Source organism: Pleurodeles waltl, chromosome 6, assembly GCF_031143425.1.
Source record: "Pleurodeles waltl isolate 20211129_DDA chromosome 6, aPleWal1.hap1.20221129, whole genome shotgun sequence".
NCBI lineage: Eukaryota > Metazoa > Chordata > Amphibia > Caudata > Salamandridae > Pleurodeles > Pleurodeles waltl.
Window position 1 is genome coordinate 1190828885 of NC_090445.1, and position 13745 is coordinate 1190842629.

Consider the following 13745-nt stretch of genomic DNA (forward strand, 5'->3'; position numbering starts at 1 on the left):
CGTAGAGACCATGTTGTTGCCTTACATATTTCGTTCATTGGAATATTTCCTAGAAAGGCCATAGTAGCACCTTTCTTTCTGGTTGAGTGTGCCTTTGGTGTAATAGGCAGCTCTCTCTTTGCTTTAAGATAGCAGGTTTGAATGCACCTAACTATCCATCTAGCAATGCCTTGTTTTGAAATAGGATTTCCTGTATGAGGTTTTTGAAAGGCAATAAATAGTTGTTTTGTCTTTCTAATTAGTTTTGTTCTGTCAATGTAGTACATTAGTGCTCTTTTGATGTCTAATGTATGTAGTGCTCTTTCAGCTACGGAATCTGGCTGTGGGAAGAACACTGGTAATTCTACTGTTTGATTTAAGTGGAACGGTGAGACAACCTTTGGTAAGAATTTTGGATTTGTTCTTAAAACTATTTTATTTTTATGTATTTGAATAAATGGTTCTTGTATGGTAAATGCCTGAATCTCACTCACTCTTCTTAGAGATGCAACTTTCCACGTTAAGTATTGCATTTCACAAGAATGCATGGGCTCGAAAGGTGGACCCATGAGTCTTGTTAAGACGATGTTGAGGTTCCATGAAGGAACAGGTGGTGTCCTTGGTGGTATAATTCTCTTTAGGCCTTCCATAAACGCTTTAATGACTGGTATTCTGAATAGTGAAGTTGAGTGAGTAATCTGCAGGTAAGCAGATATTGTGGTGAGATGTATCTTTATGGAAGAAAAAGCTAGATTTGATTTTTGCAAATGTAGTAAATATCCTACTACATCCTTTGGAGATGCGTGTAATGGTTGAATTTGATTGTTATGGCAGTAACAAACAAATCTTTTCCATTTATTTGCATAGCAGTGTCTAGTGGAGGGTCTTCTAGCTTGTTTTATGACCTCCATACATTCCTGTGTGAGGTCTAAGTGTCTGAATTCTAGGATTTCAGGAGCCAAATTGCTAGATTCAGCGATGCTGGGTTTGGATGCCTGATCTGTTGTTTGTGTTGTGTTAACAGATCTGGTCTGTTGGGTAGCTTGACATGAGGTACTACTGACAGGTCTAGTAGTGTTGTGTACCAAGGTTGTCTTGCCCATGTTGGTGCAATTAGTATGAGTTTGAGTTTGTTTTGACTCAATCTGTTTACTAGATATGGAAGGAGAGGGAGAGGGGGAAAAGCGTACGCAAATATCCCTGACCAATTCATCCATAGAGCATTGCCTTGGGATTGGTGGTGTGGGTACCTGGATGCGAAGTTTTGGCATTTTGAGTTTTCTTTTGTTGCAAATAGGTCTATTTGGGGTGTTCCCCAAATTTGAAAGTAAGTGTTCAGTATTTGGGGGTGAATTTCCCATTCGTGGATTTGTTGGTGATCCCGAGAGAGATTGTCTGCTAGCTGGTTTTGGATCCCTGGAATAAATTGTGCTATTAGGCGAATGTGGTTGTGAATCGCCCAATGCCATATTTTTTGTGTTCGGAGACACAACTGTGTCGAGTGTGTTACCCGTTTGTTTAAATAATACATTGTGGTCATGTTGTCTGTTTTGACAAGAATGTATTTGTGGGTTATCATGGGCTGAAATGCTTTCAGCGCTAGAAATACTGCTAACAGTTCTAGGTGATTTATGTGAAACTGCCATTTGATGTATGTCCCATTGTCCTTGGATGCTGTGTTGATTGAGGTGTGCTCACCACCCTGTCATGGAAGCATCTGTTGTTATGACGTATTGTGGCACTAGGTCTTGGAAAGGCCGCCCTTTGTTTAAATTTGTACTGTTCCACCATAGAAGCGAGATGTATGTTTGGCGGTCTATCAACACCAGATCTAGAAGTTGACCCTGTGCATGTGACCATTGTGATGCTAGGCACTGTTGTAAGGGCCGCATGTGTAACCTTGCGTTTGGGACAATGGCTATGCATGAAGACATCATGCCTAGGAGTTTTAATACCATCTTTGCTTGTATCTTTTGTGTTGGATACATGGCCTGTATTACCCTGTGAAACGTTTGAACCCTTTGTGGACTTGGAGTGGCTATCCCTTATGTTGTGTTGATTGTTGCTCCTAAGTATTGCTGTGTTTGGCACGGCAAAAGGTGTGACTTTGCATAGTTGATGGAGAAACCCAGCTTGTGAAGGGTCTGTATGACATAATTTGTGTGATATGAACACTTTGTTAGCGTGTTGGTTTTGATTAACCAGTCGTCTAAGTAAGGGAACACGTGTATTTGCTGCCTTCTGATATGTGCAGCTACTACTGGCTAGGCATTTTGTAAAGACTCTTGGCGCGGTTGTTATTACGAATGGCAACACTTTGAATTGGTAATGTATTCCTTTGAATACGAACCTTAGGTATTTCCTGTGTGAAGGATGTATCGGTATGTGGAAATACGCATCTTTTAGGTCTAACGTTGTCATGTAGTCTTGCTGTTTGAGCAGTGGGATTACGTCTTGAAGTGTCACCACGTGAAAGTGGTCTGATTTGATGTAGGTATTTAGTGTTCTGAGATCTAATATAGGTCTTAGAGTTTTGTCCTTTTTGGGTATGAGAAAGTACAGGGAGTAAACCCCTGTCCCTTTTTGATGATTGGGTACTAGTTCTATTGCATCTTTTTGTAACAACGCTTGGACTTCTATCTGTAATAAATCCATGCGTTGTTTGGACATGTGTGTTTTTGGCGGCACATTTGGTGGTAATTGTAGGAATTCTATGTAATAGCCATGTTGGATGATGGCTAGGACCCACAAGTCTGTTGTTATTTCCTCCCAATTTTTGTAAAAATCTGTTAGTCTCCCCCCCACTGGTATTACGTGTTGGGGATTTGTGACACTGAAGTCAATGTTTGTTTTGAGGGGTCTTGGGACTTTGGAACTTCCCTCTAGTCTTAGGGAACTGTCCCCCTCTGTATTGTCCCCGAAAGCCACCTCTCTGATACTGGCTCTGGTATGTGGGCCTGGTTTGTGAAGTTGAGGGTTCTGTGGTTTGAGCCCGAAACCCCCCTCTAAATTGTGTCTTCCTAAAAGTGCCTCTGCTCTGTGGGGAGTAGAGTGCGCCCACGGCCTTGGCCATAGCTGTATCTTTTTTCAACTTCTCGATAGCAGTGTCCACTTCCGGCCCAAACAACTGCTGTCCATTAAAAGGCATATTAAGCACAGCCTGTTGGATTTCGGGCTTGAATCCTGAGGTGCGCAGCCATGCATGTCTCCAAATTGTCACCGCTGTATTTACAGTTCTTGCAGCTGTGTCTGCTGCGTCCATTGCTGAACGTATCTGGTTATTTGAGATACTTTGGCCCTCTTCTACCACCTGTTGTGCACATTTTTGGAATTCTTTGGGCAGATGTTCAATAAAGTGTTGCATTTCATCCCAGTGGGCTCTGTCATATCTTGACAGCAAAGCATGTGAATTCGCAATGCGCCATTGATTGGCTGCTTGTGCTGCCACTCTTTTTCCCACTGCGTCAAACTTGCGACTTTGTCGGGTGGTGGTGCATCTCCGGAGGTGTGTGAATTCCCCCTTTTACGTGCTGCGCCAACTACTACTGAGTCCGGTGTCAGTTGCTGCGTAATGTACATAGGGTCTGTTGGTGGAGGCTTGTACTTTTTCTCCACCCTAGGAGTAATGGCCCTACCTTTACCGGGTTCTTGAAATATTTGCTTTGCGTGTTTCAACATTCCCGGTAGCATTGGAAGACTCTGGTACTGACTGTGTGGACGACAGAGTATTAAATAAAAAGTCATCTTCGATAGGTTCAGCGTGCAGTGTCACGTTGTGAAAAGCAGCTGCTCTGGACACCACCTGCGTGTAAGCAGTACTGTCTTCAGGTGGTGATGGTCTTGCTGGGTAACAGTCAGGACTGTTATCTGACACAGGCGCATCATAAAGATCCCATGCATCTGGGTCATCTTGGCTCATGCTTGTGTGTGTTGGAGACTGCACCATAGGTGGGCTAGCAATTGGGGATGATTGCGGTGAGCGCTGAGGTGATGGTGGCGGAGTTACTTGTTTTGCCACCTTTGCTTGTGGTGGTTTATCCTTCTCTTGGAAAGCCAGTTTCCTTTTCATCCTTATAGGAGGGAGAGTTCTTATCTTCCCTGTCTCCTTTTGGATATGGAGCCTTCTCTGTGTATAATCTGGCTCCCCTGCCTCTAGCTCCTGTCCGAATTTATGGCTTTGCATTTGTGTGGAAAGCCCTTGTTCCTCGGTGTAGGAACTTGTTTTCGTCTCCGAAGCTGGAATGTTTCGGGATCAAAACCTTTTCCACCGTCTTTTTGGCTCCAAAGCCATTTTTTTGTGTTTCGGTGTTCCGATCTCTCGGTGCCGAGTCATCTCGGTGCCGGTATCTCAATGTCGAGATTGTTCTGACCCGGTGTCTCGGGCAGAGTCTTTTCTGTGCCGGTATCTCGACCGGAGTCGGATGACTTTGACACATGTGTGCCCTTTTTCGGTGCCGATGGATGGTCACCGATTTTTTGGGTTAAGCCATGGCCTGCCGGCGGTGGCGTCCCCTGGGCTCTGATGATTTTAACGTGAGTTTTGGCCGGGGCTGTTTTACTCATGGTTTTCGGCGTCTGTTCTATTTCGGCATCGTCCGAGTCAGCAATGGAGAAGGTTTCTTCTTCCTCCAAGTCTTGGTGTCCTGGCGGCGCCGACGCCATTTGAAGTCTTCTCGCTCTCCGGTCCCTCAGCGTTTTTCTCGATCGAAACGCTCGACAGGCCTCGCAGGTATCCTCTTTGTGTTCGGGAGACAAACACAAATCACAGACCAAATTTCGATCTGTGTAAGGATACTTGTTGTGGCATTCGGGGCAGAAGCGGAATGGGGTCCGTTCCATTAGTCTAGTAGACTCATGTGGTCGGGCCGACCAGGCCCCGCCGGGGAATCGAAACCCCGAAGGGCCACCGGAGCTCTTCAAAATTCGGTGTCGATCTCTGATAACTAACCAGATACCGAACGCAAACAATACCGTCAAATTTTTCCGATATCTAACTAACTTTCTGAACCGAAACACGGAGCGCAGAGGAACACGTCCGAACCCGATGGCGGAAAGAAAACAATCTAAGATGGAGTTGACGCCCATGCGCAATGGAGCCGAAATGGGAGGAGTCCCTCGATCTCGTGACTCGAAAAGACTTCTTCGAAGAAAAACAACTTGTAACACTCCGAGCCCAACACTAGATGGTGGGATATGCACAGCATGTGTATCTGCAGCTACACATGCCATCGAACATATATATATATATATATATATATATATATTTTTCTTTTGTTGTTACATAGGGTATTTTTTCTCTTTTCCTCCTAGGTGTGTACTTCCTAACTATAACGTCCCCGTAACCCTTTTTTTTTTTGGTGAATTTCTATGGGTTTTTTTTTTTAACAAATAAATTTTCATTACTATATGTTAATCCAACCAGTGCCGCTCACTGCCTCGGACCATGCATGCGGTGGATGGCTGCAGGCCTTGTGGCCAACCCCTATAATCACCCACCTTGCTCAGAGCATGGCCTTTCGCCATGCATTGTGGGGTTAGCTGTAGGGCCTGTCCTGTGGTCAGTCCCTATGGTAAAATGCACCAAACCACCCAACCCTGAGGGAGTGTGTGAGAGATTAAGAGCGATTTAGGCTTTGATGAATAATATGCTTAGAATGAGATATTTCTGGACAAATTGAAAATAATTTTGTCAATTAAAAAGAGTGAGATCACCATTTTAGTATGAACCTTAAACTTCTGAAATTTAAAAGAAATTAAAGAAGGAAAATGACCACGAACACACCTGAAGTAGAACCCTCAATTTTCAGTGCGAAGGTCTGTAACCTTTTTTGCCATATGTGACTCCTTAATGTGATGCTTCCAGACATACCAATGACAGTCAACCCAGGCACGTGATTGGAAAGAAATGCAAATGTTCCATCACTAGGACGGTTTAACAGTCAAAACACCAGTAAATAATTAAACACACTGCCAAGCAATACTAGGATTTGAACCTTCAGCCTACTGAATGATAGCACAAGACCGTGACCATTAGGCCAGAAGAAACAAGTTACTTACCTGTAACTGTAGTTCTCCAGTATTGGAAACTTTCATAGAGATTCACATGCTTGAATCATTCCATGTCGTCGAGATGGGAGTCCCTGGTGTAATACAAAAACCATACTCAATGGTATATAATGCTCAGAGGCACCTTAATTTAGTAACATCTTATAGTCATTTTATAAAAAAGGACGAAACTTAAGAGACAACCAATCAGCTCTCACCACCTTCTAGAACCCTCCTGTGAGGAGCTGATTTCCCTCAGATTTTTTTAGCACAAGTGCAATAATGCACCCGGGAGATGGTGGGCGTGGGGGTGGGAGCTCCACCCACTCTATATTTCTCAAAAGCCTCAGGGAGGTGGTGGTGGTTCCCGGTCCCCCTGCATCATATTTCTTTAAAGGCCTAGGGAGGTGGCGGTCCTCGAGTTGGGGGAGTGGTTCTAGGGAGAATGGGTGGAGGGGTGAGAATGTGACGTGCGCGGGGGGTTTAGTGAAAACAAGCATAGTAGCCCACTCTGTTTTTTTTATTTTTTTATATTTGGGTGAGTTCAGATGGAGTCATTATGATTTAGGTTAACTGTACCCCTTTTGTGGCAGGTTTGCCTGCCAAACAATCATTTGGGTGACCTCTGAGTCCGCCCCATTGCTATCACTGATAATGCTATGTGGGTTTGCCCAGACTGATGTGGGGCTTCCTTGGTAGGTATAGGAAGTCTCCTTCCTTCTGTACAATCTTAACCTTCTAGCAAATACATTACTAAATAAATAACCACCCTGCATAGCTCCTGGCATTCGATTTTCTGAATAGAGATTGAAGGTGAAAGGTGGACCAAATATACTGTGTGGTGCCTCTTGCCTTAAATATGAAGTCTTAAACAGGGCATTCTCCTCATCAATGATGACCTCTACTGGGTCCAGCCAAGAGGAACAAAATATGGTGAATATGTAGTTGACTTTATTTAAGCACCAACCCTTGAACATCTGAATGACGCTGTCCTGGCCAGAACTGAATCAATGAAGTCCAACTGTTCCAAAGTGGAAGAAAATACTCTTGCAGAAAACTGTATTATATCACACAAACAATCATGAAAAGGCTTTATGAAGTAGAAAATGCAATCATGCTACGAAATAAAACTAGAGACCTAAAAGAAAACTGGAAACATTTCCACGAAAAATATAGTCTTAAAATGCCATGTTTAAATAACCTCTATTGTAACATAAGCTCAAATTAAAATGAGTTGAGATTCTGTAGTAGGAGTTGCATCCTTCACAGTAATAGAAATTTCTGGGCAGGTCTTCAAAGGGGGAGGCCTCATTCGGCTCTCTAAAATGTGTCGTAATCCTAGCTTATCAGGTTTGATCACTATAGTCCTTTAAAATGTTTTTAAAAAACAGTGTTCCAAAACGTTTCTAATATTTTACTCGTGTACATGAACGTTCAATGCTTAGTAATAAGATGAAGACCTCATGCTCGAAAAACATTTTATCCTGCTAGTCTTTGCGTAACAGAACCTAGCCAGGCAGACATCTGTTTACACTTTCCTGTGTGGCCCGCCTCTGGCAGCCTAACTGTGTATATAATAGAGGTACATGCATAGCTAAAGGGCAAGTAGAACAACAAGGACACATCAATATACTCAAAGGTACTTTGAACAAATGTGCTTAAAAGGTTATCAACACTTACTTGGTTTTGAAAAAGTAGTAGTAGAATGAGTACATGTAAACATAAATTGCAGTTGACGCAGCAGAAAGAAAGCTCGTCCATTGCCTATAAAATTAAGATTTATTGCATATAATTAGAATATGCGATGTACAATCATAATATATACCAAAATGCAAACATAAAAAACAAAAGCACAAACAGATACAGTTGAAAACACCACAGTATAATTTGACAAAGCTGCAGGGTAAAGAATATACCCACACTGTTCTAAAATTATTAGACCTTCCTATTAGATCCACCGCTTTACTGCCATGCTTTAAGCAGGATTTGCAAAGCACAGAAGACTACATTGGGGTTTAATGTGAAATAAAGGAACTGAATACATTCTATTTATGACAGAATGCCTACAATCAGGAGGAACTGTTTAAGATAAGTCTTACTGAGTCAACCAAACAGGAGGCAGACGAGTAGAAAGTGGATGACAGCCAAGACTACAGAAGTAACATCTCAATCGCTTTCCTTTCTCCAATTCTGCACCGGCAACAGCCAGACATTGCACCCCATCCCATCCAAAAGAATTAAAAAATATATATATATATCTTTCTTGGGGATAAGCCATAAATTACTCACACCAAGAGCGGACTTACACTAATAATAAGCCAGGACTTGGATGCAAGAAGACAGCCACTTAATATCTTCCCTAAGTGAAAAGAACTCGGAAGACATCCTTCACACCTAGTCTGTCATCCGAACAGAGTACAGGGACACCACAAAAAAGAACAATACTACTTCAAAAAATAAAAGAGTAAAACAAAAACATTAGTACAGATTTACTGAGTGTGATGTACTTTTTTTCCTACATCAGCATCAGAAAATAGCAGACTCCATGTGCCACGCCGTTTCTGGTGTGACCCAGTTTTTCCAGATATCTGTGTATATTACGTTGTAGTTTATGCCACTGCACTAAACAACTCCAATGAACTTGCCTAGCCATCTAAAAAAACAGAAAACAATCAGTCACGAATGAAAGTACCAGGTGACTGAGGGTCACTAGGTACCCTATGAATCTAGGGTCAGGCTAAGTTTGTACTTAACCTAAAGAAGGTTCGAAATGTTGACATAAAAAATAGTTTAACTAAAATGTTTTGCATCTCATTTCACGTTCAGGTTGAAGATATTAACATACTTACCACCTGTAATCCTCAGCATTTAGCAGGAAATATGTACATACTATGGTGACACAAACAGTAACTATGCAGAGGATAACGAGGACCAACATCATGAATCCATAGACATAGTAGATCTTATAAGCCCAGAAGGATGTGAAAATAAAATACCTAAATAAAATCAAATGAGACCTTGTTAAATATGCATATATTATGCAAGGAAACTGCATGTTTAATTGAAAAAAAATCATGTTAAGATTTATTGTTTTAACACGTTTATACTTACATTTCGATGAAAATGGATCCAAACGGTAGAATTCCACCCAAGCAGACAATGACTGCTGGTTCCATGAACCTAAACATAAAAAGGAGTTGTCCAATTTAATGTGGCACATTCTGACATTTAGAATGTAAAGGATTGAAAAAACACACATAATAACATACAACAATTTATATTTCAAGCCAGCCCTGGCGCTGGTCAAACACACCTGTGATTTTCATAACTTGTAAAGGAAATGTTACCATTTAGTCATTGGCAACAAGTACATACACTGTAAACAAGGAATACATGTTAACTTTGTTTGCAGGGTGTAATGCAACAACAGGCTGCTGAAGTAAAAGATTTCTTTGCACAGTGGTTTGAGCACATCTTCTGCAGACTTATGATTTAAGCACATCTCCAGCAACCTTCACAGCTAATATTCCAGCTGCATAATATCCATGAAATCCTCATTTTGCTCCATCATCCTCACGGACTGAAAGCACTATAGCTATCTGATAAATCTCTGGTACACTGTTTCAGATCGCTGGATCAGCAGGCAACAATCCAACATTCCATGAACAGCAATACATGTAGATCCTTAAGTGCTACTTGGCAAAAATGTAGACCAAGTGAAAGTATTAAGCTAGTTCGCCAGACTTCAGATTTGAAAACAGCTGGAAGGGGAGCTAGTGATATCCAATGCAATGAGACTTTCACTGAATAAAATATACCATTTCCACAAATACCATTAATATTATATAATTGGGTGGCTAGAGTAAAGTCAGAGCACTCCTTTCTAAATAACTAATATCCAAAAGTCTTTAGTGTCCTTGATAGGGTGTTCAGCAAAGTGGAGGAGCAGCCACACAAATGTTCCTCAAGTGAGGAAGTCCGATTGCCACATTTTCAACAGTTATCACACACAGTCATTCACAAATCACCAGAAAGTATTCAGATCTTTGAAATCGGTGTACTGGCATTACTCTTTCACAAGTCAAGTTCTAGTCACTCAATATATGTTTGGTTACACAGTAATAACCCATGACTTCATCAGGGCTTCTGTAACCAAATATTCAGGATATTGTCAAGAGATTCTTCAACCCAGTGTATGGCTATAGAAGACTGGAATATGCAGACATGTTTAAACATTAATTTAGGGGTCTAAAAAGTGGCAGGAAACTAGAGTAGAGCACTCTCCTAGTCCATCACCTTAGTGTGGAGTATACCTAGGTATCATCTTTAACCAAACTCTGGATTGAGTAATCAGTTGTCGATTGCCTTAATATTCGGTCACAGAAGCTGTGATAAAGCTCAGGGTTGTGGAATTTAATAAAATATCTACTTGTCCATAGGACATGTTCCTTCATAAAGCTTCTTGTCCTGTAAAAAAAATGCCTACTTGTCCCTTTGGTACCATGTATAGCGGCGACAAATTATGGCAGCAATCTCATTATATCAGTGCCCTGCTAATCGTCTCTCGGACTATGCCACGGCATAGGGCTTAAATGCTAGCAGTTTCTTTATATTGCCACCTTTACGCAGATCTACATATTGGGGTTGGAGGTAGCAGCACGCAAAGGTTCCAGGGTTGGAATGCCCTTTTGAGTCTGTGCAAATGCATTAACTTGCATGTTTTATGGGTTTTCACCAGCTCTACTCTGATCTTTTCCTATACTGGGAAAGGCTGGATATTTACTCTTGACAGGGGCAGCACTTAAACTTCTTTCAGGGTTGAGGTAAAAGTGGTTGGAGGGAAAGTGAGCTTGTAAACACTCAACATATTTTCGCATGAGTAAATAACATACATATTTGTGTTAAAATACAGTTCACAAATATCTATGAATATGATTACCTGGTCGGCTTCTGTAAATTCTTGTGAATTAATGAAACATGTAAATCTGCACTAAGGCAAAGGCATATACCATGTGTGCACTATTGTGACTTTCTTTAATTCTTGGCCCCCTAATTAGGTCTGGCGGTAACCAAGACCTTTTGTTATTAAAAGGCTCTCTCTTTTATCTATTCATCTATTAGCTGCCTTCACTGTGAGTGACAGTACTCTGCTCTTTCACAGAGTATATTGGCACACAAAGTTTCGTTCAGTGCCAGAAACTACTGTGGCAATGTGTGCTTTTTCAGACAAAAAAATGTTTGTTTTTGCCAATGTTTCTTACAATAGTGAAGGCCCGGCAGCCATCACAACAATGAAGGTTTACAAAAGTCATGTCAAAATAAAACATACATTGACAAAACAAAAAGACTACTTGCCGGGGACAGATCTATTGGCTTTGCCAATGCTTGTTTATTTTCATGTTTGCCATAATCTTGTTGAAAATGGTTTTACTGATGTTTTATTATGAACATTTTTGGTAATTACTAGCATGCATCAAAACATTTTACTGAATGATGCTTTAGAGAAATAGTACCAACAATTTCACAGTAATTTAACAAAACATTTTTTTCCTAGTTGCTTTTTTGTGAACATTTTATTTTTAAAGCAAAGAATCATCACTCTTGCTTTCAAGCTTCCACAAATATTTGCATTTAATCAGAGGGCATTTTGGCAACGTAACACGTAGCCTCATATTGTTAAACTTTGCAAATGTGTGTACACATTTTTATATATATATTTTTTTTTACTGGAACCACGGTCAGTAGCGCAGTCTGAGCTTATATGTATTTAGAGTGCTCACCCTAATAACAAAGGCTTTGCATTAATGAACCATTTATACAAGCGCGAACAACAAATATATGGACAAAAATATTGTCTCAACTGCAGACAATCCCATTCCTGCTCTATAATGTGGTACTGTAAACAGTCAGCCAAAGGGTGTGTGCTGCATGGGGTTACGCCTACTTGTCCCAAGGACAAAATAATCATGAAAACGTGTTCTCCTTGAGCCCAAACAATATGTACTGGGCGTCGGGCTATAGGTATTCCACAACCCTGTTAAGTCATTGGTTTCCAACATCTGAGTAACATGTGTTGGCTGGCTAGAACTTGACATGACAAAGAATATGAATAAAGATAATAATAAAGAAGAAACAATTTGACAGTCCTTCAATCAAAACAAATAACTTTTATTATATGCTTAGTAAATAAAAACCATTGCATAAACGTATGAATATACATTTGCAACGTGATGGGCATTAAATGCTTAATTGCTTATAGTGTTCACTCAAAGAGCAGTCAGTATAACACCGTAAAGCTCATCTGTGTGGATTATTTCCATCAACTGTGATTTGCACAAAGAGTTTTTTCCAACGAGACAAACATGTTATCATCTGTGCATTTAAACTAATGTTGGCTCCATTAAAACATACAAATACTGCTTGCCTGCGGGTAGGTACTCCTACTGAAACAGTGACACAGTTTGTCCCTTCGCTCATTCTGGAATGCTGGGCAAGTACAGATTATGTGCCCAATAGTTTCTGGGGCTTGACTGCAGGCTCTGCACTGGTTTTCATCTGACAGCTCTTTCTGGTGACTTCTGAAGGAGTTGTCGTGATTACTATCAAACAAATACTTTGTTTTCCAGTTCTATCACGAAAATAAATTAGGCATTTTTCTGCACATATTTTTATTGCTTTTAAGTAGTGCAAATGAATAAAAGGAAACCTTATGAGAGCACACACTTCTCATTCAAGAATACCTCTATGTGAAGCATATCAACAGTAAGTTACTTACCTCACACTACAGATCTTTAAGATGTAGTGCATTTCATTGATTCGTATTCTATCACTAATTAGGCAGGGGCTTGGAATTCCAACATCTAGGAGACATTGTTTGGGATCAGGGACAAGTTTTCATTTGTATTTTTGTCCACTGGAAAAGTGGGCCCAGTGTTTAAAGAAAAGGATTAATAATGGCGAAACAGTCAGTGGATATACAGTATGATCAAACTCAAGGAGCATTCTAACCTTGAACCCACTGATTTCCTTCTAATTACAAACAGAATGGTAGCAAAATAAGCGCTTGGGTAGAATCCAAATCTCGGTATAAAATGAGTTCTGGCTTAATCAGCAAAGGTATTTCCAGAGCTCCGACATATTGAGAATGATTCCATAATTTGCCCTCTCACTGCATGGCTTTTTTAACAGGAGAATTAGACCTTGGAGGACATCCTGTCCTGTGGACCAATAGATATTTAATAAAATTCTACAATCTTGATTCCGTCACATTTGGAATCGTTGCAGCAATGTTACCTAGATGCAAAGGAACATTTTTTAGCAGTACGTATGGAAGCCTAACCCCCATTCTCTGTGACCAAAACTTGGGCAAAGGGAGTGGAAGAAGTAAGCAAAAGGAAGAAGCAGAGAGGAGCCTCATAGACAAGGGCAGATGAAAGAGTTGCACATTAATTTATAAAAGGTACAAAATCTGGAGAACTTCAGCCACACATACTTTTCTTCTCCAGCATTGGATATTTTATAGATTTACATAGTTGCTTTAGGCTGCAAAATATAAAAACATTAATACTTGTAGGCGGGAATATTTAAGATTATTCCATTTTAGTTAAACAGGTTCCAGAGCACAAACTGTCTCGTTTTTTATTTTATCCTTGTTTGTAGACCCAGACAGTGGTGCTTGATAAAATAGTACTGTTGTCCAGGCAGCTCCTTGGAGTATGTTC

The 13745-nt window shown here is 40.7% G+C and overlaps 1 protein-coding gene across 2 annotated transcripts in view; it reads right to left on the bottom strand.

Moving 5' to 3' along the window:
* The window catches only part of TM9SF3 (transmembrane 9 superfamily member 3), a 343971-nt gene that overhangs the window by 43295 nt on the left and 286931 nt on the right, over nucleotides 1-13745 (bottom strand). For both annotated transcript variants that reach the window (XM_069240441.1, XM_069240440.1), the window contains exons 11-13: nucleotides 9136-9204; nucleotides 8874-9020; nucleotides 7705-7788 (exon numbers count right to left, since the gene is read on the bottom strand). In XM_069240441.1, the coding sequence (XP_069096542.1) occupies nucleotides 7705-7788; nucleotides 8874-9020; nucleotides 9136-9204 (300 nt within the window). The remainder of the gene's footprint in view (nucleotides 1-7704; nucleotides 7789-8873; nucleotides 9021-9135; nucleotides 9205-13745) is intronic.